The sequence below is a fragment of the Alosa sapidissima genome, chromosome 1 (assembly GCF_018492685.1).
Source record: "Alosa sapidissima isolate fAloSap1 chromosome 1, fAloSap1.pri, whole genome shotgun sequence".
Classification (NCBI taxonomy): Eukaryota; Metazoa; Chordata; class Actinopteri; order Clupeiformes; family Clupeidae; genus Alosa; species Alosa sapidissima.
In genome coordinates, this window is record NC_055957.1 from 47265143 (window position 1) to 47290098 (window position 24956).

The 24956-nt window shown below is 38.1% G+C and overlaps 2 protein-coding genes across 5 annotated transcripts; both read right to left on the reverse strand.

The window, feature by feature from the left end:
• Positions 1 to 2518: 2518 nt before the first annotated feature.
• Positions 2519 to 5767, reverse strand: LOC121708129 (phospholipid scramblase 2-like). Of its 4 annotated transcripts, XM_042090968.1 has the most exons (11): positions 5679 to 5767; positions 5549 to 5598; positions 5081 to 5191; positions 4870 to 4941; positions 4591 to 4730; positions 4376 to 4418; positions 3836 to 4056; positions 3286 to 3447; positions 2925 to 3086; positions 2686 to 2734; positions 2519 to 2596 (listed from the first exon to the last, which is right to left on the reverse strand). In XM_042090968.1, the coding sequence occupies exons 3-10, from the start codon at positions 5151 to 5153 to the stop codon at positions 2690 to 2692; spliced, it is 918 nt and encodes a 305-aa protein (XP_041946902.1). In that variant the 5' UTR covers positions 5154 to 5191; positions 5549 to 5598; positions 5679 to 5767; the 3' UTR covers positions 2519 to 2596; positions 2686 to 2689. The 4 variants fall into 4 exon arrangements, 3 of the variants coding, with proteins under 3 accessions (XP_041946902.1, XP_041946901.1, XP_041946903.1); XR_006031625.1 differs by having other exon boundaries at positions 2519 to 2734; positions 3263 to 3447; XM_042090967.1 differs by having other exon boundaries at positions 2519 to 2734.
• Positions 5768 to 17543: 11776 nt separating this feature from the next.
• On the reverse strand, positions 17544 to 21778 carry LOC121706716 (phospholipid scramblase 1-like). The gene is made up of 7 exons (XM_042088722.1): positions 21766 to 21778; positions 20760 to 20888; positions 20564 to 20612; positions 20239 to 20444; positions 19329 to 19490; positions 18994 to 19116; positions 17544 to 17630 (listed from the first exon to the last, which is right to left on the reverse strand). The coding sequence occupies exons 2-7, from the start codon at positions 20886 to 20888 to the stop codon at positions 17544 to 17546; spliced, it is 756 nt and encodes a 251-aa protein (XP_041944656.1). The 5' UTR covers positions 21766 to 21778.
• Between the last annotated feature and the right edge of the window lie 3178 nt (positions 21779 to 24956).

Consider the following 24956-nt stretch of genomic DNA (forward strand, 5'->3'; position numbering starts at 1 on the left):
TGTCATGATCACACGGTACACACATAGCAACACACAACACATAGCAAATCAACTCACTCTCTAATCTGCATGTGTTCATGTGTGCCACATTAATGCCATTTGCAATGCACTACCTTAGCTTGCAAAAGACCCTAAAACATTCTTCGGTCACATGTTGGGCATGCTGTACATGATTATTTGTACTGTAGTTGTATATCACTGAAGTGCCTGCAGCTTTGTCAGAACCCACTAGGCCTACCTGTGCCTACTGTTGTACTTTGACAAGGAAGCCATTCAAGTAGTTGTATTTGTATTTTCTTGATAACATTACGGTAAGTAAAAATGAATAGAAATACATTTGCACAAGCTCACAATTGTACTATTTTCTAGGCTGTGCATTATTTTATTATTGTGGACTGGTGAAATAATAAAACATTTCACCGTCAATGATACAAAAACGTGCAGCCATGGATATTTCTTTTCAACCTGAGAAATGTCCCATCTTAGAGTTCAACAAAGATTGAAATGATAGACCATCTAGACCACTCCCCAGCTCATGAACACAAGGGCTGGCAATGTGATGCAATGTAATTCATAATGTGATAAATGGCATGTACCAATATGTCACATAATGACATCAGAGGTAACCTTTTTTTTTTTTTTTTTTTTTTCAGAAATGAATTTGGAGAAAACAAAAGAAATACAACAATCGAAAAAAAGACATCCAAACACAATTTTATGTCTTCCGTAAGAAATTATCCAGTTGAAACTTATGTTAACCTACTCTCCTAGTGAAAAATAAGTACATGTCTATCTGGCTATATGGATCTCAACCCTTTCTTGTTTTCCTTGTTTGGCTTTCAAATCTATTTCAGTTAATTAACTCCCTGTTCCCTTCAGCATTAAGTATGATTGACCGGTGAGACCCACTGCTAGATGTGTATGATAAAAAAATAATTAATAAATAAAATTATGGTTTTCTTTTATTAGCCAAAGCATGACTGAAATAAAAAACATGGCATATGAAATCAACTCTTCAGGCAGATTGCTTCATACAGTATATCGGAGATTATTCTGAATCCCTATCATAGTATCATGCTCTTGAGCAAACTCAAGTATTCACAATGCATCAATTGTGCCACACCTGTTAAACATAGAGTCCCTTAAGGCGTTGGGACATTTGCATTCCCTTATGGGGTTTTTAGTATTATTCCATTACAATAGTTTTATGTTCCCTCACATTAGGTTTTTTCATAGTATAATACAAACTAATAAACAGGATCTCTCCTTTTTTCACAGTTTCTGATCCAGTTCCTAATCTACACACAACACCAACAACTTGAATTTGCTCATTCAAAGGAAATGATTTCACACTGTGGACCACCATTCATGATTTGAGCTCGTGGCAGGCACATCAGAGAAGAACACCACATCAGCCCTTCATTTTAGTCACTGTATCAATCTCCTGATGGCAACGTAAGCAGATGAGTCTTTCATTATTGATCAAACCAAACATTTCCAGCAGTCTCACCACCACGGCCCTCCACACCCAGCAGTTATCTGGGGGTTCAAAGGAGTGAAGAGGCTCAAAGGGACCTGAGCCAAGCTGCTGTATTTATGTATTTAGGCCAAAAAGACCCATGTCACCATATAGCTCCTGTCCAAACTATCTCTTTGTGGAGACTAATGAGTCGGAAAACAACACTCCATACTTTTTTACAGAGCACACCAGATTGACCATACACACAGCCTGAGTCCTGGTCCAGACGGGTATGCCTTAGGCTGCTGACTCACAAACTATCTTTTTAAAGTGAAGACTTGCACTCTTTATTTATGTGAAAACCAAGATTGGTTCTCTGGCTGAGCAAGGCCACATTTGGCATGATGTCAAACAGAACATGCTGGACTTATTTACAGACTGGGTTGTTTACAGCACTGCATAGTACATTACATAGTTTAAACAAGCAGGTGATGGCCTTCATTTATTGCGCAGCAAGAAGCCCTGCTGAGGACCACAGACCTTACCATAAGCAAAGCAAAGCAAACAAAGCAAAGATGTGTTAAAGCTGATGACCACATATTATATTTAGATCAATGTACAAACCAACCTATATCAAAGTAGCAACACAATACGTTCATTGATCAACCATTGATTAACCTTTAACTATAAACAACCAACAAGTAAGTACTCCATTTTTTGATGTGAAAAATTGTGAGAAGTCTGTCTTGTAGTGTGTTAATTACCTATCATTTGACTTCATGAGGTAGATTTATTTTTGAGTCATGAAACAGGTCTACCAATAAATGATGCTCTCTGAGGTTGAGCTCATGCAATTGAAAGCTCACTGCAGCCATCTAGTGGAGTCATTATATTATAACAACAGCAGCAGATTCACAGAACAGAACAACATATCTTATCACAAAACTTATCTAAAAAAAACAGTCAAAAGATTTTTACCTGTCATCATGATTCCCACATTGTTCAGTGGTTCCAAGATTAGTGTTTCATTTTTTTATCCAACATCATACACATTTCAGATTGTTAGTCTGCTGGCTTCTTTTTATTGTCAGGTTGAAAACACAATGACCGAGACATTCAGAGTAGCTGACTACAAGACTAAACCAAGGAAAGAGGACCTTATAGAAGTGGCAGTATTAGCACATAACGGCATCTCCAATTTGAAAATATCCCCATCACTGACGTACCATTCTAATGATGATCTTGCTGCTTTGAATGTTCAAAAAACATAAAGTCCTGAAAGGCAAAACAGGAAATATTTAAAACTGAAAGCAACAAATGCAAGTAACAAAATATATGCACGCTATGTTCATATGTAATTAATGAAACATACAGTGTGTGTTTGTCCATGTTTGCTTGCTTCGTGTTTGTGAAGACTACCATATATACTCAATGATAAACTGTTTAGGAATGGTCATCTACTTACTATGAGAAAACAAGCTCCCAATATGGTGGCTTTCATTTTCACATCCATATCCATTGGAAACTTCACCCCAAAGTTGTCAGCATCTGTATACATCTCATTCCCAAAGCCAGACCACTGCTTAGAAATATGACCAACGACTGAAGTCTCATCCAGTGATTTGATCTGATTTTTTTTTTTTTTACAAGATAGAAAATTATTAGTATGAACTACTAAGGTGTATAAAACAGCATTGTATTTACTAAGCTATATAGAAACAGCTTCCAATGTGAGTTACAAGAAGTCAACATGATTTGTGTGAGGATATATTGTGTTTCTAAGTGTTTGCTTTCCTCAGTCACCTTGCTGATGAGCAGTGTTTTACCTCAAAGTTCACATCAGAGAAACACTTGCAGTCACAGAAAGGCCCAGTAATTCTCAGCACAGAATTTCTTCGCTCATCCTGAATGGTGAACTTGGGAATATACGGGTGCCAATTCTGTGTGACATATCCAATAGGGTTTCCTGGGGGAGACTGTACTTCCAGCTAAATAACACAACAGTGAAAGCAAGAGATTAATTCCAACAATTCATGTTAATTCATACTTAAAGTGAAAATAAACCGCCAGGCTCAAAACAGCCTTCTTAGGTAGCTGAATTAAGTTAATGTAAGTACTGTAGTGTGATACTATTCTTCACTTGTCACACATTAGTATAGAAACATTGTGTACCTACAGTGGACTGCTGTGCTTTGTACACTGGACAGCTGTGCTTTGTCCTACCCAGAGCAATCATTTACATACATATACATACTTATCTTACTTATCATACGTATCTTGCCGTAAATTTATTTGCTGACTGCAACAATTTTAAACAGCACCACCACCAACAACAACAACAACAACAACAACAACAAAAGCATGGAATCAGCTTACCTCTTGGAGGCAGCAAGGGAAGCAGCAGGCGCTGCATTTGAGAGGCCTTGTCACAGACATGACAGTCTGGCCCATGTTGTCCTGAATGTGGATGGCGAATGATCGCATCGGCCCGCAGCACTGCAGGGTGAGGCAGTCGTTTTCCTCAGCAGCAAAAAACACCTGCTGTCCCAGACTATTCTTCACCAAGTACTTGTTGTTTGTTTCAAAACCCATCATCACTGTAATTATAATGTGCAATTTGTATAACAGCTTGGGAACACCTTAATTTAACCTTGTGCATGGTCCGTTGTAATAAGTAGCATGCAATTCATGTCTACTTTGGAAATACATATCTTGTTTTTACCACACATAGGCCTGCAAATGATTTCAGTCCTGCACCATACTTGATTAATATTTTAGAGACTTGCATAATTGATAAACCTTTACTTGAATTTTGTTTTTGATTTGACAATGTCCCACATGCCATCCTAAAAACACAACTTCAGCCTCATGTTTAGTTCAATGTTTTCGTGTCTACAGTACTTTCAGTAAACATACCTTCCATCAGCTCCATCTGCTGGTGAACAAGAAGCTGGTCAATCTGTGAGATGGAGGAACACAGTACTGCCAATTACATCAGTTGCTTTTTAGTTGTTAGTCAGTGATGGTACAAAGAATGGATGAACTCTTACTTCGTCTTATGGACTAATACCACTGTGGTTGGTGCTGTACAATATGGTGATTTTTAAACATTGTCTAAGCAGCCATCTTACTTGAATGAGATACTCTAACCCTGGTGGGCAGTCTGGTGGTCTCCCAGGAGCAGGCATTGGCATTTCCACTGGCATCTGAGGAGGGTACTGTGGGTGCACTGGAGATGGCATGTGAACTGGCATTTGAAATGGCATATACCCTAAAAGAAAGGCATAAGTATGGCTCATGAATATACATCCACAACAGTTACACAACAGTAAGACTGAGACAGCCAGTTATACATGTGACGGGTCATACTGACAATAACTCTGTCTACAAATGTTGTCACTGGCAACTACCTGGTGGCATTGGGACTTGACCATATGGAGGAGAAGGGTAGACAGCACCAGGTGGAAGGTTGATGGCGTAAGCTAGACAAACAACCATGAAAAAATATATCCTGGACAATTCAGCCAAATGAGCAAAACTATTTGTGGAAAGTGGACTAGCAAAGGTATGGCATGTAATGTTTGACAGTCTATTCAAGTCACTTTTATAGGGGAGGCTCACCTGGGGGCTGAGATGGGAAGGGTGCACTACCTGCAGGCACACCCTGCTGGTCTGGGGTTACAGCAGACTTCATTAAAGATGAATGCAGATGGAAACAGCTGACAGTTGTGCCTGTGTGAATATATCAAAACAGTGCTAATCTGAAACAACTTGGAGCATCAAGGGTTCTGTGCTAAAAACTAGTTATTGAAATGATAACTGCTGAGTAAGTACTGAAAGCAACAGTTTTGTATATCTATCCTGGATTAATAAGAAAAGACAAAAAACAACCTGCACATACACAAGCTGCACAGCCACAGTAGACAGTTTTTATCTAGCGTTGAAGTCTTTAACAATGCTGAGAGAACTAGAACTTCAGATTAATTCATTAAGTATTGTTTTTGAGTGAACGCTAATAACATATCCCTTCTTATTTATGGTTGATAATATCAAAGAATGAACCTGCAAAGAGTCAGGAATGACACTTACTTTAATGATGCTTTTGCTGTCTGCCTCTTAGACCATAGCACTTGGTTCTTCTGCAATGTTACACAAATATCCTATTTTAAACAAGATTATATAATGCAGTATAACAATATAAAACATTCACAAGACTTACAGCCATTGCTGAAATATCTCCCCACGTGCTCTCTATCGAAACATCTGATCATATTTAGAGTCCATTTGTTTTTCAAACGTAAACTCTAGCCCCTAGAATCTAGGACAAGGTTGCCTGGTAGCAAAGTGTAAACATAGGATGCTCTGAGAAACTGATACCTCCAGTCACCTGTTTTTGTAGGCAGCTGACCTCTACTTGGAACTGAAACCCAGCTGTAAGGCCTTCAACCATTGTTTTGAACTAGTATGTCATATGAAACTATAGAAATGATTGGTTGACTAGGCTTATTATTGACCTATGGCTCCCCAGAATGGTGCAGAAAGTTCCGCTGTACATTAAGGTCCTATTCATCTTGTTGGGATTCATTTTTTTAAGGGCCGATCACACCAAGAACGATAACTATAACGATAACAGCAAAAAAATATAATTCTAGCTAATATGAATGACGACGTCCAGACATAAACTACAACGATAACGACATGAAGATCAATATTGTTGGGGATCTCCTTCAGAGCGATTTTGAGAACAATAAAAAGCTGACAGCCAATCAGAATCCATCATTTTTTTAGCCATCACATTCATCAACACATTCAACCTTTATTTTCATTCTCAGGTGTACAATGGCCCTTTATACAGAAAGACACACTAAACATTATACAATAAAATAGTCCATTCTCAGCACTATACCAAAGTTCTTTTAGGCAAGTCCCTCCACTCGGCAGCCATGTTGCAACACTTTTTGGGCACTTATCAGGCATCTATTTCGGGTACAACTACGCGTGTGCAATGCTTCACGAATCACAACACACCAACCTCACTCCAGCTGTGAGATCACAACACATGATTGGCACGATGTATTCACAACACAGAAGGGGCGGAATATGTGTAGATGACTGCCATGTTTGCGTTACAAACTAACCTCATACATTTCTATGAGAGATTCTTTGAGTGCTGTAAAGCTAGAAAGTCTCTGACTTTACTCAATGCCATGCCTTTAAAGGTCCTCAATCCAAGTAAAAGGTTGATGACGCTTAATGTTCTTTCTGTTATACACAGGGAATATATCCAATTCCTTGAGCTATTGGTTGGGGACTTTCCACCATGGCCTTAGTGTAACCAGCTCAAAAAATTGAGAACACATTCTCATTTTTAACGATGACCCCTGCTGCTACTACAGAAAAGATATATATATATACATACACACATACTGTATATATTAACAATAAGTGTATCTATTTTTTAGTTCAATCATTTTTATCATTTTGGAGCAATGATGACCTGGCAGGCATCTGCAAGTGTGTAAATAGCCTAAACACTGTCCACACCTTATGCTAAATGACACATACAGTATGACATACAGTAGATCACTACACAATACTACACAAAAGGACGCAGGATACAACAGCAATGCACACAATTGCTCAAAACAGCACACACCGCAGGCTGTTCTCTTTCAGTTTTTTCAATTTTAAACAAATTCCTTTCATTCCTTCTATTTACTGAATTTCTATGGATCAGTTTTCTCCTCTGATGTTGCATTAATGTATCTCAACAAGATCATCATGCCCAATTATTACTATGAAAATGTTTATGCAGCTCAATATTAGCCTACTTAATTTGTTTCTCTTTCAAAACAACCTTGATGTTCAGAGATGTTCGGACAAATTCACATTAGATATACATTTCAAACCCTCGAGAAACAGGTAGCTAGTAGGCCTAGGCCTAATAGCCTAAGTTCTCTCTGAAACTCTGTCCAGATATTTTTCAATAAGCACACTAATTTGGATTATAGTTTTCAATTTCATGAAACACTACTTAACTATTCTCTACCTAACACACACAAATATATCAGAAAGTAACTTGATTTCCTTTTCCAAAGCTATCAAAAAGCCACTCTTATTCACACCATGCGTCACTCTCTCTCCTCACATAAACAATCATTGCATTGCATGTAAATGCAATGGACTATTATCACTGTTCTTATTATAGTGCATGAAAATGCACTATACTGTTCTTCCAAGTCTTCTTATTACAGTGCATGAAAATGCACTGTACTGTTCTTCCTAGGCTTCTTCTTCTTACGGAATCAATGCAGCTTCAACCGTTTAACGTAGAAACTTCATTCAAACTATGTTACGTAGGTCTTACTTAGGACATCTGGGCAATATATTTCATATTTGTAACTTTTTAAACTATTTATTAAGAACTACTCAATTTCCCCATAGACTTAACATTAGGCTGATTAAAACACAATGGACTAACGCAATTCCAGGGAATTACCAGTGCATGAAAATGCAAAACATATGGTGTGAAATATATTGTTAAAACAGATGATGTGCTAATTGGCAACCAACATGATGAGGTTTTGTCACGGACAGAAGACGACCCAAGAGCGCAAGTTCAAATTCAGAGTCTTTTTATTGAAGGGTTCGGGGGGGGGGGGAAGAGGAGTGAGAGAATTGTGAGGTCTTGGAGGTTCCGGTTCCAGGGGTGCTAGGGGTGCTAGGAGTGCCAGGGGTCCTTTTTCAGGGTCCTGTGGGTTACCTGGGCTCCGGGGGTCACCAAGTTTCCGGGGGGTTCCAGTCCAAGGTGCTGAGTGTGTGTGTGTCCCAGTGATCGAGCGGCGTCTCGGGCTGAGGGTGGTGACGCGTCTGGGCTCGCTCGTCTGGTGGTCGGAGGCCTGGGGGAACACACACACACAACAGCAAGATGAACAGCAGGCAGTAGTACAGACCAGGGCTAGGCACTAAACGTGGTGAGAGACAGAAGGCAGATTCGAGTTACCAGGGGGGCTGAAGATCGGAGAGTAATCGAGAAGATCCGGAAGGCAGGTCGGGATAACCGGGGCAGTAGAACAGGGAGGCAGTCAAGAATGGATCCGAATCACAGGTAGGAGTCAGCGAGTAGATAGGCAGGCAGGTTACTGGTCCAGGCTTGAAGACGATCTGACAGGGCTTGGCTGAAAAACAGGGCTTTATATACTGGGAGAGGTTAGTGGAGAAATGCAGTGCAGCTGGCAGAGTAATTAGAGCAGAGTGGGGTGGAGCCAGGTGGAGCTCGTTAGGCAGAGTAGAGAGAGAGTGAGCAGAGTGGCAGAGAATTGAATTCAATTAAGGTTGTTACCAGGGAGAGAGAATGCTCATGACAGGTTTAATATAGTTCAAATGACTGAACTAGGTAGATGAGGTTTAATATAGTTGGAATGACTGAACTAGGTAGATGAGGTTTAATATAGTTGGAATGACTGAACAGTTAAATAGGTGGATAGTTTAAAAGGTTAAATTATTTGCTAGGTAGACAAAGTTTAATATAGTTGGAATGACTGAACGGTTAAATAGGTGGATAGTGTAAAAGGTTAAATTATTTGCTAGGTAGATGAGGTTTAATATAGTTGGAATGACTGAACTAGGTAGATGAGGTTTAATATAGTTGGACTGACTGAACAGTCAAATAGGTGGATAGTTTAAAAGGTTAGCCTGAGAAACTGATATGGTGCAGGTGGCCTGGCCACCTGGCCTAGGATTCTAATTGCTTAACGGCAGTCTTAATAGAGCCATATTGTATGCTTAAAGCCTGAGACAGAGTATATAGTTTAAAAGTTAAATGTAGATAGTGTAATGGATGTTGATAGACAGAAAGTTGAATGGATGTTGATAGGCAGAGTGTTTAATGGATGTTGATGGATAGTTTAATGGGTGGATGAGTGAATGGTTTGAAGAGGATGAATGGATAGAAAGTTGGATGAAATGTGTCTTATATCCTTGTAGAATGGAGAAACACAGAGAGAGTTGGTCTAGTTCAATAGAAAGCAGTTGATACAGGTGCAATCAGTTGAACTGATTCTTTGATGGGGCCTAGATGAGCAGCTGGAAGATGATACAGGTGCAAATCAAGTTAATTAGTCCATTGTGATGTCATCAGCCCATGTTAAGTCTATGGGGAAATTTTGAGTAGTTTTTAATTAATATTTTAAAAAGTATAAAAGTTACAAAGATGAAAAACGGCGTTAAACGGTTGAAGCTGTATTAACTGCATTAGAAGAAGAAAAATAATAAGAACTAGAAAAGCATTTCCTGAAGGAAATACAGTGCATGAAAATGCAAAAAATATGATGTAAAATATCATACAGAGTAAAAACAAACTATATTGATTGCTAGGTAGATGAGGTTTGATATAGTTGGAATGACTGAACAGTTAAATAGGTGGATAGTTTATATAGTTAAATGATTTGCTTGGTAGATAAGGTTTAATATAGTTGGAATGATTGAACGGTTAAATAGGTGGATAATTTAAATGGTTAAATTATTTAGGTAGATAATTGACGATAACTGACAGTTGGAACGGCTCTAATGTTTGCTAGCAGTTATGCTAACTATGTTATCAAAGATAACCAAGTTACTTAACTTGGTTAACTTAGCTAATGTTTTCATTTTTAGTAGTTATGCTAACTAGCACTATGTTAACCATGTGACTTAGCTAACCTAGCTAATCATTTTTAGTAGGTATGCTAACTATGCTAACTAGCATGCTAACATGTTAAGTATGCTTACCATGTGACTTAACTAACTTAGCTAATCATTTTTAGTAGGTATGCTAACTATTTTAACTAGCATGTTAACATGCTAACTATGTTAACCATGTTACTTAGCTAACCTAGCTAATCATTTTTAAAAGTTATGCTAACTAGCATGCTAACTATGCTAACCATGTTACTTAGATAACTTAGCTAATTATTTTTAGCAGTTTTTTTAAAAATGCTAACTAGCATGTTAACTATGCTAACCATGTTACTTAGCTAACTTAGCTAATTATTTTTAGCAGTTTTGTTAAAAATGCTAACAATGTTAGCAATGCTAACATGCTAACTATGTTAACCATGCTAACTAGCTACAGTGGGTAGGAGTCATAGGGTGTGTTCGAAACGGGTAAAGTTGCTGCCTTTTAAGATATCTAACTGGGGAGCAAGGCAGCAAGTGCGGTTCGAAACCGAAAAAACAAATTCTGCTGCCTTTTAAGATATCTAAGAATTCCCAAATAACGGTCATTTTTGAAGGCAGCATCGATGCACACTTCATGCTCCCTCCTACCCATAATCCCTTGCGGCAACGTCTGAAACAGCTGTGAAAGGTAAACAAACATGGCAGATGACATCGGTAATGGCTGCTGAATCTGTTTAAAATGTCATTTGTGTGATCTTATTTTGCTTAGATTTGCAGATTACAGATTAGAAATAAACAATTTACTATCTGATTATGCCATTGTTGTAACCATTAATAGCGTCTGGTCTGATATATCTGCCGGCCGTAAAACTAATTTATACCGTTAGCCTGCTAGCTTACGTAAGCTAATTTAGTTTAACGTCAGGCCTTTGCTAACGTCATACCGTAGTGTTAACCAAAGATTCTAGAGTGCTACGCTCATTTTTAAAAGATGCATTTAATCCAAAGTCATGTCTAGTGAGACAGCTCTCTATGTAGGGAGGGAGGCAGTAGGCAGCTGTCTCGCTGAACAGTTAAAAGGTTCAGTAGTTTAAAGGGTTAAATTGTTTAACAGTGAAATATTCTAGTGAGGACTTTTATTTTGAAACAGTTTTTGGCAGAGGAAGCAGTTGAACAGGATGTGTAGTCTTAATAGGGCCAGTTTGTATGCTTAAAGCCTGAGACTGGCAGTTGATCCAGGTGGCCCGAACACCTGCCATAGGATTCTAATTGCTTAACGGCCGTATTGTGATGTCATAATCATAATGTTAAGTCAATGGGGAAATTTTGATAGTTTTTAATTAATAGTTTAAAAAGTATAAAAGTTACAAAGCTGAAAAATACATAGCACCCATGTCCTAAGACCTACGTAACATAGTTTGAATGAAGTTTCTACGTTAAACAGTTGAAGCTGCATTAAGTGCGTTAGAAGAAGCATATGAATAAGCATAAGAATAAGAAGCCTAGGAAGAACAGTACAGTGCATTTTCATGCACTGTAATAATAAAATGCCTTGGAATAACAGTACAGTGCATTTTCATGCACTGTAACTAGAAAAGCATTTCCTGAAGGAAATACAGTGCATGAAAATGCAAAAAATATGATGTAAAATATCATACAGAGTAAAAACAAACTATATTGGTTGCTAGGTAGATGAGGTTTAATATAGTTGGAATGACTGAACAGTTAAATAGGTGGATAGTTTATATGGTTAAATGATTTGCTTGGTAGATAAGGTTTGATATAGTTGGAATGATTGAATGGTTAAATAGGTGGATAATTTAAATGGTTAAATTATTTAGGTAGATAATTGACGATAACTGACAGTTGGAATGGCTCTAATGTTTGCTAGCAGTTATGCTAACTATGTTATCAAAGATAATAATGTTAACCAAGTTAGTTAACTTAGCTAATGTTTTCATTTTTAGTAGTTATGCTAACTAGCATGTTAGCAATGCTAACTATGTTAACCATGTGACTTAGCTAACCTAGCTAATCATTTTTAGTAGGTATGCTAACTATGCTAACTAACATGCTAGCATGCTAACTATGCTAACCATTTTACTTATCTAACTTAGCTAATCATTTTTAGTAGTTATGCTAACTATTTTAATTAGCATGCTAACATGCTAACTCTGCTAACCATGTTACTTAGCTAACTTAGCTAATAATTTTTAGCAGTTTTGCTAACTATGCTAACTAGCATGCTAACATGCTAGCATGCTAACTATGCTAACCATGTTACTTAGCTAACTTAGCTAATCATTTTTAGCAGTTATGTTAACTATGTTAACTAACATGCTAGCATGCTAACTATGCTAACCATGTTACTTAGCCAACTTATCTAATCATTTTAGCAGTTTTGCTAATTATGCTAACTAGCATGCTAACATTCTAGCATGCTAACTATGCTAACCATGTTACTTAGCTAACTTAGCTAATCATTTTTAGTAGTTATGCTAACTATGCTAACTAACATGTTAACATGCTAGCATGGTAACTATGCTAACCATGTTACTTAGCTAACTTAGCTAATCGTTTTTAGCAGTTTTGCTAAAAATGTTAACAATGCTAACCAAGCTAACTAGCTACAGTGGGTAGGAGTCATAGTTGATGACAAGTAACAGTTACAATGGCTGAATAGTTAAAAAGTTCAGTAGTTTAAAGGGTTAAATTGTTTAACAGTGAAATATTGTAGTGAGGACTTTTATTTTGAAACAGTTTTTGGCAGAGGAAGCAGTTGAATAGGGTGTGTAGTCTTAATAGGGCCAGTTTGTATGCTTAAAGCCTGAGAATGGCAGTTGGGACAGGTGGCCTGAACACCTGCCATAGGATTCTAATTGCTGTGATGTCATAAAGGGCAATGTTAAGTCAATGGGGAAATTTTGATAGTTTTTAATTAATAGTTTAAAAAGTATAAAAGTTACAAAGCTGAAAAATACATAGCACCCATTTCCTAAGTAAGACCTACGTAACATAGTTTGAAGTTTCTACGTTAAACGGTTGAAGCTGCATTAAAAGCGTTAGAAGAAGAATAAGAATAAGAAGAAGCCTAGGAAGAACAGTACAGTGCATTTTCATGCACTGTAATAATAAAATGCCTTGGAATTACAGTACAGTGCATTTTCATGCACTGTAATAATAAGAAGAAGCCTAGGAAGAACAGTACAGTGCATTTTCATGCACTGTAATAAGAAGAAGCCTAGGAAGAACAGTAGAGTGCATTTTCATGCACTGTAATAAGAAGAAGCCTAGAAAGAACAGTAGAGTGCATTTTCATGCACTGTAAGAAGAAGAAGAAGAAGAAGAAGAAGCCTAGGAAGAACAGTACAGTGCATTTTCATGCACTGTAAAAACCTTGGAAGAACAGTACAGTGCATTTTCATGCACTGTAATAAGAAGCCTAGGAAGAACAGTACAGTGCATTTTCATGCACTGTAACTAGAAAAGCATTTCCTGAAGGAAATACAGTACATGAAAATGCAAAAATATGATGTAAAATATCATACAGAGTAAAAACAAACTATTTTGGTTGCTAGGTATATGAGGTTTGATATAGTTGGAATGACTGAACAGTTAAATAGGTGGATAGTTTAAATGGTTAAATTATTTAGGTATATAGTTAATGATAACTGACAGTTGGAATGGCTCTAATGTTTGTTTCGGTTATCGTCAACTATCTACCTATATAGAGCCTTTAAACTATTTGTCTATCAACACGCATTAAACTATCAGTCGGTCAACTACTTTTAAACTATCTACATTTAACTTTTAAACTTTCAACATTCATTGAAAGTTTAAAATCTGTCTATTAAACTATCTACATTCAACTTTTAAACTGTCTACTTCTAAACTATCAACTTTTATTAAGCTATGCTATGTCTGTCCTAGCTTCATTTTCATGCACTCGTAATTCCCTGGAATTGCATTCTCTAGTTATTATTCTTCTTCTGACCAAATTTGACGTTTAATGACACTAAAACCACTGAACCGTTTGACGTCATTCAAACACTCCTACAAAGGTCTTGTAACGGACAATTGTACAAAGTAATTTTTACATTTGTGAACTTTATACTTTTTGAGATATTTACGATAAAAGAGCAATAAATTCCCATTGACTTAACATTGACCGCCTTGGCGGCAACTTTTAGCATTATGACGTGACCTCCAGCTGAAAGCAATCAACAGTTGAACGTGAGCTACTGCTGGCGCTGGAGCTGTGAATCTTCTGAACGTCTTCGCCTGCTGTGTCTTGGTCACTTTATTTGCTCAAGACAAGGTAAGTGTTCCGGTCGTCAAACATTATTTAACGTTAGCGTGTATGAAATGATGGGTCACAAATAACTAAACTAACATTAGGTAACGTTAACGTTAGTGAAATAGTTGACGTTAGCACCTTACTACGTTGATATGTATTATGTAAGGAAACCCACTGTTAATAAACGTTAATATGTCGTCAACTTTACAGTGACCGATAGCTGTAGGTTTCGATAGCTAACGACAATCAAACGTAGCAGCTAACTGCGCCGGGATTAGTGTGTGCTTCACCTCACTGTGTGTTCACTGTGTGCTGTTTGTGTTTCACTAATTCACCGATTGGGTTAAATGCAGAGACCAAATTTGGCATTATCAAGTTCTGTATATATAATATACACAACTGTGATTTTTACTTCAAGCTTACATTGGTAAGTGTTCATTAGTGTATTCTGAGTATCATTCTGCTGTATTAAAACAAACAATGTTGATCAATATTGAATTGACAATTTATTTTTACTGACTGTCATATACTCTAAGCTAACATCTAACCAAGTAAGTGGTTTTCAAGAATACTGTAAGACTATGTAATCTGAATAATCAACTGTAAGTAATATAATGTTATACACAGCAGCTTTTTTGCATTTACATGCAATGGTAATTCCCTGGAATTGCATTTTTTAGTTACTTTACTGAACACCATCCCATCATATGCCTTTGAATAAATATTCACAACAGTAATAACCCAAAAATAAGTGGCCTATAGGCGGACCTCATGGCACAACGGTAGCGTGTCTGACTCTGGATTGGAAGGGTTGCCTGTTCAAATAACGTCGGGGTCAGTTTTTTATGTCTGTCATTGAATTCCCACGTGTCGGTATAGCCTAACGTTACCATGCAACGGTTTACATTCAATCACAGTCTATCACACAATGCAGTTGTCATACCTAAGAAGTTTACAAATAATTCTAGTAAGAAGTTAAGGTAGCAAATAGCCTAATTATAACAGTCTAAGGCTAGGCCTAGCCTATCTGTTGGACTGCACAGGAACACCGTGATGCTGTGTGCTGTTCAATGTCGATAGGCTACTCACCAGTCGCCTCTAGGCCCACCTAAAGCATTGTTAATTGAGAGATTTTCTTTGTTTTTGTGTAGGCTGTCAAGCGCTTTAAGTAGCCACTGTCCTAGAAAATGCGCTATATAGGCATAGCCTAATCATATGTAACCTATCTGTATGTTTAGGCTATACAATATGTGTTTTACACTGTTAGGAAATGTTGTTAGCCGTTGTTAAGGGTCCATGCTCGTATTCTTTTAAAAAACCTAAACAACAGCGCCACAACTAGCGCAGCTGCCTGCAGATCACAAAATAATTTGTCCCCGATGCAAAATATAATAGGCCTATAAGTGATTGCATAAAGATTGCAGGATAAAGATCCTGCCCAATATTTGAACTACAAGACACTGGCACATTGCTTTTGATAAGCCTATTGCATGATGTATTTTTACAGATTTAATCACATAGATCTCAATACAAATTTCAAGTTGTTGCCTGAAATTGCAATGTGCCTATTTACAAGGGCATTGTTCCCACCTCTTTTGGGGCCTACCATCAAATGTTGGACCTCTATAAAAAGCTGAAACCTGTAGTTTTTGTAGGAAACAGTCAAAATAACTGTGATGTACTCACACAGAGTTACAGAGGCTAGAATATAGTTTTTTCTTTCTGCCGGATTACAAGCATCTCTGAACTGACCACATTTCAGCCCTCTGGGTCACTTGATATCCCTTAGAAACACAACTGAGCCCTAGCACCAGGTCTTGTGAGGCTGTGTGCAAAAGTAGATCAATATAGAATGAAAATATGAGTGCTTTAGACCATTATTTGCCAAGGTATGCTCATCCGTTTTGTAAAATGCCTATGGAAACTCCCCATAGGACTTTTTGTTATCCAAAATGCATACTGGCAGAGGGCAGCCGTGGCCTACTGGTTAGCACTTCGGACCTGTAACCGGAGGGTTGCCGGTTCGAACCCCGACCAGTAGGCACGGCTGAAGTGCCCTTGAGCAAGGCACCCAACCCCTCACTGCTCCCCGAGCGCCGCTGTTGATGCAGGCAGCTCACTGCGCCGGGATTAGTGTGTGCTTCACCTCACTGTGTGTACACTGTGTGCTGTGTGTGTTTCACTAATTCACGGATTGGGATAAAAGCAGAGACCAAATTTCCCTCACGGGATCAAAAGAGTATATATACTTATACTGACACTCAAATGCTTACTGCACATGAACCCCTTTGTGTAGAAGCCTAATCCTGGTCTCAAATGAAAGGTAACACTTTGAGGTTTCCTGTGGACTATTTAGATTGTATGTCGGGTGTTCTGATATAGACTGACTACACAAAATATCAAATAATAACAAAAAAGTCTCTATTTTTGCATTTACTTTGTTGGTTCAATGAGTGTGTATAAGATAAACTATACATCTGTACAACTAATATTGGATAATACAACATGAAGATTCAGTTTCTATGGATTCTTGTGAATATTTCAGTACCCAATATGTTGCATCTACTTATGGTGCTGCAGCTACACTGCAGCCAGAAGTCAGGGTAGCACCAAAAGCGGAGGAGGGGGAGGGGGGCATTTTGGATCAAATTTAATTGAGACATAATAAAATTAATCTGAAAATGTAAAGCACTATACAGATTGTACATGAAAAAAGTTGTCATTTTTTGATTCCCAAGAGCCAAAGCTTTGAAATGGTGTATAACATTACTATGCTACATAGCAATATGGTGCATACAATTGATTTAGAATGTTGGGGGGAGGGGGGGTAACCGTCCTGCCAGCGGGATATGAGGATTAAAATTAATATTGTTTTGTAGAAACATGATAACTTAAATACATTTGCAAGCTATTTATTGTATACCCAGACCGTTACAGAATAATATAATAATCATTTAACAGTTGCCATAACATTAAACATCTGTATCATCTTATCTTAAAAAGGATAAAAGAAAGGAAAAGGATATGAAAGCTTTGAAAGAATTTCAGATCTGGAAACAAACAAGGAGTGGCTTTTGAATAGATTAGAAGATATATTTAATAACCTTTAAGTGGATGGAAAATCTATTATTATGACTTTACATCTGTAGATGTAAGTTTACATCTCTGTTCTGAATAACCTATGCCGCTTTCTGCTTCTCCAAGAAATACAATGTCCTGCAAAGTAAAGGTTTTAATGTTACATTTAAATGAATTCAACAATACAGTCAAACCTTTATATGTAACAGTTGAAAGTTGTCGTTTTCTTGTGCTGACTCAGGGCCGTATCACTATAGACATTGGATGGACGTGCCCCCCATTTATATTACCTTGTCTACTCTCTTATATGTCCATATTTATTTTATGCTGGTCTCTAGACTTTATTCTTGCACTGTTGCACTGTTGGACTTACTCATTTGCACCATCACCATGACACTCATTCTCACAGAGCACCTTACCTTACTATGCACAGAGAATCATCAGGCTCAGTCCCTGCCTCAGTCATTGCAAGCACCTCATGCTTAATCGCCCCTAAGCACACTGTGGATACTGTTTTAGACTTTTTTTAGATTCTGATTTAGATTTAGTGTTATTTAGTATAAATTGTATTTTAGTATATTCTTTATCTTCTACTGTCCCTATTGCTTAGGTGTGTTTTTTTTATGTTATATACTTTCATTACTTTTTCTGCTGTTAGTGCATGTTGTGTGTGATGTCTGTATGCTACTGAGACCTTGAATTTCCCCTTGGGGATCAATAAAGTATCTATCTATCTACTGTATCTATCTACAATGCACTGGTGGTGATAGCCAGTTAATGTGAATCGCGGACATTAACCAAAGAAAGGAATTTGCATTTCCATTCACCAAATAAAGGCTGTAGTGTTTCAACATGTTGGCACAAAACGTAATTTCTGTCAGAAACCAGCCTATAATGGGGTAACATGAGGTGAGTCAGACAGAAATCTTACTAGCCTATTCCTGAATCCTGTCCCTTTCAAACTACCTTCAAATTGTGTGATTAGCCGTCAGCATAATAAAATCAAAATCAAATACAAAATCTTATTAGGCTATAGGTCCAAACGTCTAAGCCTTAGTTTAAATAAATCATCAGGTGTAAGTACTGTAATTAGTCTAAGAGCCATTGCATTAGTGTAATATAGAAGTTAACAAAGATACTCTTGTTTGTAATTTCTTTTAAATATACATTTTGGAGACAAATTGAGTCATCACATCACTCTGTGAAATTGCTTCTTCTCCACCCCCCCAAAAAATCTTCCAGCGGTTGGAGCATGCCCCCAGACCCCCATCTTTACTGCCTTACAGTACCCCCCATATCTTCACTGCCTTACAGTAACCCCCATATCTTTACTGCCATACAGTAACTAATGACTTGTGATTGTTTCATGGCAGGAAATGTATCAAAATTATATTTGATGGTCCCCCAGACCCACCACAGATTTGGTCCCCCCAATGTTGATATCATGACTACGGCTTTGTAGGCTACTGACAAACACATATTTTCATTAAATGTTATTTACAATGAAAACACAGGCTCCTAGTATGATCGCCTTCAGTTTGGCAATTTGACACTGCAGCTCATATTGATTTTTGTTTTCGACAAGGGATATGGTCCCTATGATGGTTCCATCCAGTGATGTGATCTGTTGGAATATAAAAGTGAAGATCTGTATGTATGATATTTATTTGTTTGATTAATATATTCATATGTAAATATTTAATTGCTCAAATAATGCCTGAATATATGATCTGAATTGTGCCATGTTAAAATATTGTTGAACTAGCTTGACTTGAACAAGGTTAAATACAGAATCATGTCTACACTGTGGCCTAGGCTACATGTATCCTGGATTACCAAGAGTTGGAACCTGCCACAGCATTGCATGGGCAGACCTGACTCTCCAGCTATCTTCAGCAGTGGCTTTCCTCTCTCATTTTGAATAGTCAGGTTGGGCCGGGTGGCAGAAGTGCTTATGATATATCCTATAGGAATTCCTGGAGCCCACTGGACTTCCACCTAGAACATACAAAATGCAGTAAATATATATTTGTAGTACTCTTTAAGAAAAGCAAATTCAGTTAAACATCGGAACTCTGTGTTATTCATTACTGGGTAACCACAAGCTTCTGGCAAGCTGAACTGATGGGAGTGTTCATTGTGTGAAAAGTATCACCATTTTTGTGTGAAAAGGGATTTTAAGTGAGTACTTAAAGCAACACTAAAGAACTTTCCCTCTGTCGCACGCACACTATTTATTTATCCAGCACCGGCTTTGCAAATAACGATGTCCGCAGACAAGGTAGAATATTTTGCATGACTTATAAAAGTATGATGTATTGCGACATCAGATGCAAGTCAAATTTGTTCTTATGTCTCATTCCATCGAAACTACAGATCCGCTACCCAATCTGGCAAATTTACATAGTGCAGTTATAGCCGATAGCGAAGCGAATGCAGAATTGATGTTCACCCTGTTACGAGTTGATGAACCACTGAAACGATTTTGGAAACATTATTTTAAGGTATAAGAGAACTTTGGTGTTGCTTTAAAAACACAAACAAATCAACCAGTCCAATATAACTGTCTGTAATGTGTGACTCAGGCAGAGCTAATCCCAGTCAATTAACATGTCACTTTGAGAGCACAAAGTGGGCGATGGTGTGACTTGATGTTCGTCGCTGAGCTCAAATATCAACAACCTTTTGCTATAAATGTGCCATCCTTTAAATAGCTAGCGTACAAATAATAAAACAACTCCCATACCTCAACTGTCCCACAGTTACAGACATTTGGTTTTATCTGAGTGATGACTTCACGGCCAGTGATTTCTGTGACATGCAGTGTGAAGGAACGTCCAGAGGTACAGTAGTACTGAAGACAGCAGTCTTCCTCCTCTAGCACTCTGAACATCTTCCGTCCAGTACAATCCTTCACCACATATATGTAGATGATGGCACCACCACAGCACTAAGAAGTAAAAGTCCATTGAATGTATGGCGAGAAAGCAATGCAGTCTCATAAATGTTGTCTTCATTGTATGAGTGCAGTTGTGTAATGAAATCAAGAAATTGTACAGTGTGTGTCCTACCTGTAAATCCATTGTCTTCAGAATTTTTTTGAACCACCAGATAAGTAATCTGAAAATTAAATAGCCCAAAATTCATAGCATAGCCCATCTTAAAAAGATTCAGAAAATACAAAAACAAAATAAATGGCATTTGTACGTTGAGAATTGAAAATTGAGTTTAAATGCAATAAACTACCTGTATCAAAGAACAACTTACCTGATTAAGTGACAGCACACCAGGTGGACAATGAGACGTTCTTATATCCATCAACACAGTGCCTTCATTTGAAGCTTCAAGACCATTGTTATCATTATCATCTTGGCTGTGAACATCAAGTGGGGCCATCTGTGAATGCATGTTCAAATTATGAATAGGGAATAAAAAATAAAAAAAACAACTCACTAAAACACATTTACAAACAAGGGGTTTTGTGTGTAGTCTGTCCAACCTTAAAGCAGCACTATGCAAGTTTTAATAATTATTACACGGCTCTTCATAATGCTGAAGAATGCTCCTTTCACTTGAATGGGCATTCCCAACGTTCGGTGGTCTGCTAATTCTCAATAACAGACCGTTGCTAAGTATAACAGACCGCGGTCAAGGAAAATGGGTTTTGTGCTTCTATTTCACATCTTTCATATTGTAACAGGGTAATACTTTGGAAGGGCCAAGGGGCCAATCACAGTAGCCTGACTACGCCACCCTGAGGCCTAGTGCATCAGGGAATCTTTAAGAGATCGTACCTCTAAACCGAGACCGCTCTTTCAGGTTCGTAATTACACCATGGAGACATGATTCCAGGAAAACAAAGGATTTATTAATACACAAACGGGTGGGGATCTGAGGGTGGCAACTATGGACGTCCACACAAATATTTTACATGCAAGCATTAAGAAAAGCTCACCTATTACACAGCAAAGGCACACTGCAAAGCGATAAGCAATATACAAAACCACACCACACGTATGCTCAGAGTAGCCCCCCTCAGAGCCACCTCCCTACTAAATAAACATAAAAGTTACAAACAGAAGGACAAGACAGGCAACACAAAAACCAAACATAAAATAACCAAAGCAAAACCAAGACAAGACAGCAGCACGACCCATGTTCCCCATCAGCATGACTGTGCTGCCTAAAAGAACAGAACACAGAAGATTAAACAAAGAACACACCACAATATACATAACATAAAACCACAAATGTCTATGGGGAGACAGCATGCCTGACGGTAGCAGACAGGGCCTACACCAGTGGAGTCTACATTGCTACTGGCTGCTGCCCCTCTTAAGTAGCACTCCACTGGTGCCAGATTGATCAAATGCCTATGCCCCGCCCCCTTCATTAGCACTTCCAGGTGCTATGGGGAAATAGCAGGCAGAGAAGGTCTACCTGCTACAATCTCACTACGCAAGGACTGAAACTTCATTCAAAAGTGAAAGCGGACGGTTGATCAACTGTGTTCTAAAGAATGTTTGATTCAAGTTCAGCGTGTGCTGTTGCAAACTATTTGTTTCTCAGCAAAAGCCACGATGAAGCGGCCTAGGCTATGTAGGCTAAAGAGTCACATCGTGGAGAGTTTATTGTTTCGGTTTGGCAAGTAGCCGTGTAATAAGCGGGATAATGTATAGAACACCAGTCATTATTGGGAAAATAAGTCCCGACAGTGCGCATCGGGGTCTTGTTCCACCCTGAAGGGACTTATTTTCCCAATAATGACCGGCGTTCTATACATTATCCCGTACATAATACATTTTATTTGTTACATAGCGCCTTTCAAAGCACCCAAGGTCGCTTTTTTTGGTCTTAAGTTACCTTATAGTCACTCCTAAAAGCTCGTAAACATGCTAAATGGTGTCTTTGGTCAATATTGCATGGCAATGAGTAATGCCGTGCTGTGAAAAGTTTTCGGAACACAGAGCTGCATAAAGCACTCCTGGGGTGGCTGGTGAGGACGACACAGTCTATCTGTCCTTTACATGACCGTACTACACCATTGATGAATTTAAAGAAGATACCAAAACAAGCTGCCTGATAAAAAGCACACCTCAAAAATTGGCAATTTGTTGCTTTTAGTGGCACATCCAGGGTTGCTGTACTATCTCACACATTAGAGTGTATATGTCAGGTTAACCAACTTTTCAGATAAATGAAGGGAAGTGAGGCAAGTAAGCATTATTGATCTTAAAATGTGATGAAGAGGATATGGGTACTATCTTGCTTCATGTCCCTTCATTTGTCAAAAATGTTTTTTAACCTGACATATACACTTTAAAAACACAAGAAAATAAAACTGAAATAAAAATAAAAGTACTGTTGCTGCTGTTTCATACTGAATTAAACAATGATGAAATAGCAACGTTGCAGTCACATGGATTGAGGATTCTGCTTCGGTATAGCCCTCAGAAAGTATCTCAAGGCTTGCCATCATCCTGGGATCTTCTGCTATTGTTCCAGCTGCAGCAAGACCACTATATCAAAACTGCTGTTTTTCTTTGAGATCGGACCACCTTTTTATTGTGTTGTCATCTAATTCTAAACCCACATCCTGTGACCTGGGTATTCTATTCAAAGACCAGATATGTTTTTTTCAACTATGAATATCATCCAATATGGTAAGGACATGTGTAAGCTGGCACCGCCACTGAGTCTTGATGAAAATCAACATAATAGGCTGGATCTGTAATGGATTCTATCTCCCATTGACAACAGGTCTCCCAGGGGACTGCATGAGATTCTTATAAATCTTTGGTAACTTGTAAAAAAAAGTAAAGTCTAGGCTTGTTGGGCAGCAGAAAACCATACTCTTCTTTTGAAATCCATTTGTGATGTACAGCTTTGTCCAAGATGTTAATAATATAATCTAATGGGTTAACAGTAAAAGGAGAATCAGGGTGCTGTGGCGCGGCTACTATTCCACATGTGGGTCCACATGCCCACAGGGGCCCGGGTTTGAGTCTGGGTCTCTCCGCATGACCCGGGTCATTTCCGCATTCCCACCTTGCTCGCTTCCTGTCACTCACTTCTATCAAATTAAAGTCATGAAAGCCCCACCACGGCTCCACCCTTAATGACCAGGTTATCATTGTTTTGCAGCCATTGAATAGCCTGGCTTTCACCAGTCAAATTTGATTGGACTAATCTCTTCTTCTCCTCAAAGAGCATATCCACATCATGTGTCACTTTCTTAGTAAAAGCAGTCAGACAAGGATTGTTGTTCAGAGTGGAAAAGTAAATTTTGGTCTAAATAGACTGTCTTGCTCAGTAACATTTGGTTCAGTCATTTCTGTGTTTGTTCTTCTAGAGTTGTTATAATGGCCATAATAATTCAGGTAAAGATTATGATTGAACATGAATAAAGGTCCTTTCTGGTTTAAAAATAATCTGTGTTATAAGTAGGGGCAAAGGACAGGCCCTTTGACAGCACTGATAGACAATCCTCAGATACCTGATATACTGATCAGCGTCTCGGTGAAATATGTATAATTTCTTATAAACATTCAACTGTTTCCAGTCACTGTGACATTTTGTTGCGGTCTGTTCACTCATATTCTCATTTTCAATTCTTTGTATGATCAGCATAGTGAATGCTATATTCACCATCAACTACATTAGTGTGGCACTTTTTGTTTACAGCTGTGCCAGTTTCAGTATATCTGTGCTATTTGTTTAGCCACCACAGCATGCATGGCCATATCCAGAAGGCCCACTGTGCTTATTTGCACTCTTTTGGGCTGGGGTGGGTGGTTAGAGAGGTGAGGTTGACCCCATTTTGGTGTGATGAGTGTAGAGCACTGCACAACAAAAAACTTTGGTATAGTAAAACTTGGTATAATCTATATTGAACTTGTTGAAGCTCTTGATTTCCAGAGTCACAAGGTCTTTCATCTTAACACTCTTCATCATGTTTTTCCACTGGCAGTCATTTATAAAGATATACACTGTTAGGAAGTGACATCAATGCAATGTGTGGGTGGATGCTTACAGTTTTTTACAGCTGCTTAAACACATTTTTAAAGCTCTGTTTTTTTTTATAGATTTAAATTGAAGTCGTTGTTGAAGAGGTAGTTTACTAAAATTGTTTTGTACTAACAATTCTAAATTCTGTCAAATCACAGTTTGACAGTGACCATGACTATACCCAATTTGATTGGTTGATCATCTTTTTTTCTCATGTTGCTTAGTGATGATGATTCCAACTCGGGCTGGATGCCACTTGAAGACAATGGGAGTGTAATACTGTGTTTCATTCACTACATAACATTTATTGGGGCACTGTTTCACACAAAATAAAAAAGGAATGATAGAGATGACAAGTATAAGTATAGTATATATATACTCTTTTGATCCCGTGAGGGAAATTTCCCAATCCGTGAATTAGTGAAACACACTCAGCACACAGTGAACACACAGTGA

Coding starts and splice junctions, on each gene's coding strand:
- LOC121708129 (XM_042090968.1), bottom strand. CDS start 5,153: ATGAAGTCTGCTGTAACCCCAGACCAGCAGGGTGTGCCTGCAGGTAGT. Junction 4,942..5,080: donor CTTCCCATCTCAGCCCCCAG/GTGAGCCTCCCC, acceptor TTGTTTGTCTAG/CTTACGCCATCAACCTTCCA. Junction 3,448..3,835: donor TCCCTTGCTGCCTCCAAGAG/GTAAGCTGATTC, acceptor TGTGTTATTTAG/CTGGAAGTACAGTCTCCCCC.
- LOC121706716 (XM_042088722.1), bottom strand. CDS start 20,888: ATGGCCCCACTTGATGTTCACAGCCAAGATGATAATGATAACAATGGT. Junction 20,445..20,563: donor TGAAGACAATGGATTTACAG/GTAGGACACACA, acceptor CTTTTACTTCTT/AGTGCTGTGGTGGTGCCATC. Junction 17,631..18,993: donor TAGGAGCCTGTGTTTTCATT/GTAAATAACATT, acceptor TTTACTTTGCAG/GACATTGTATTTCTTGGAGA.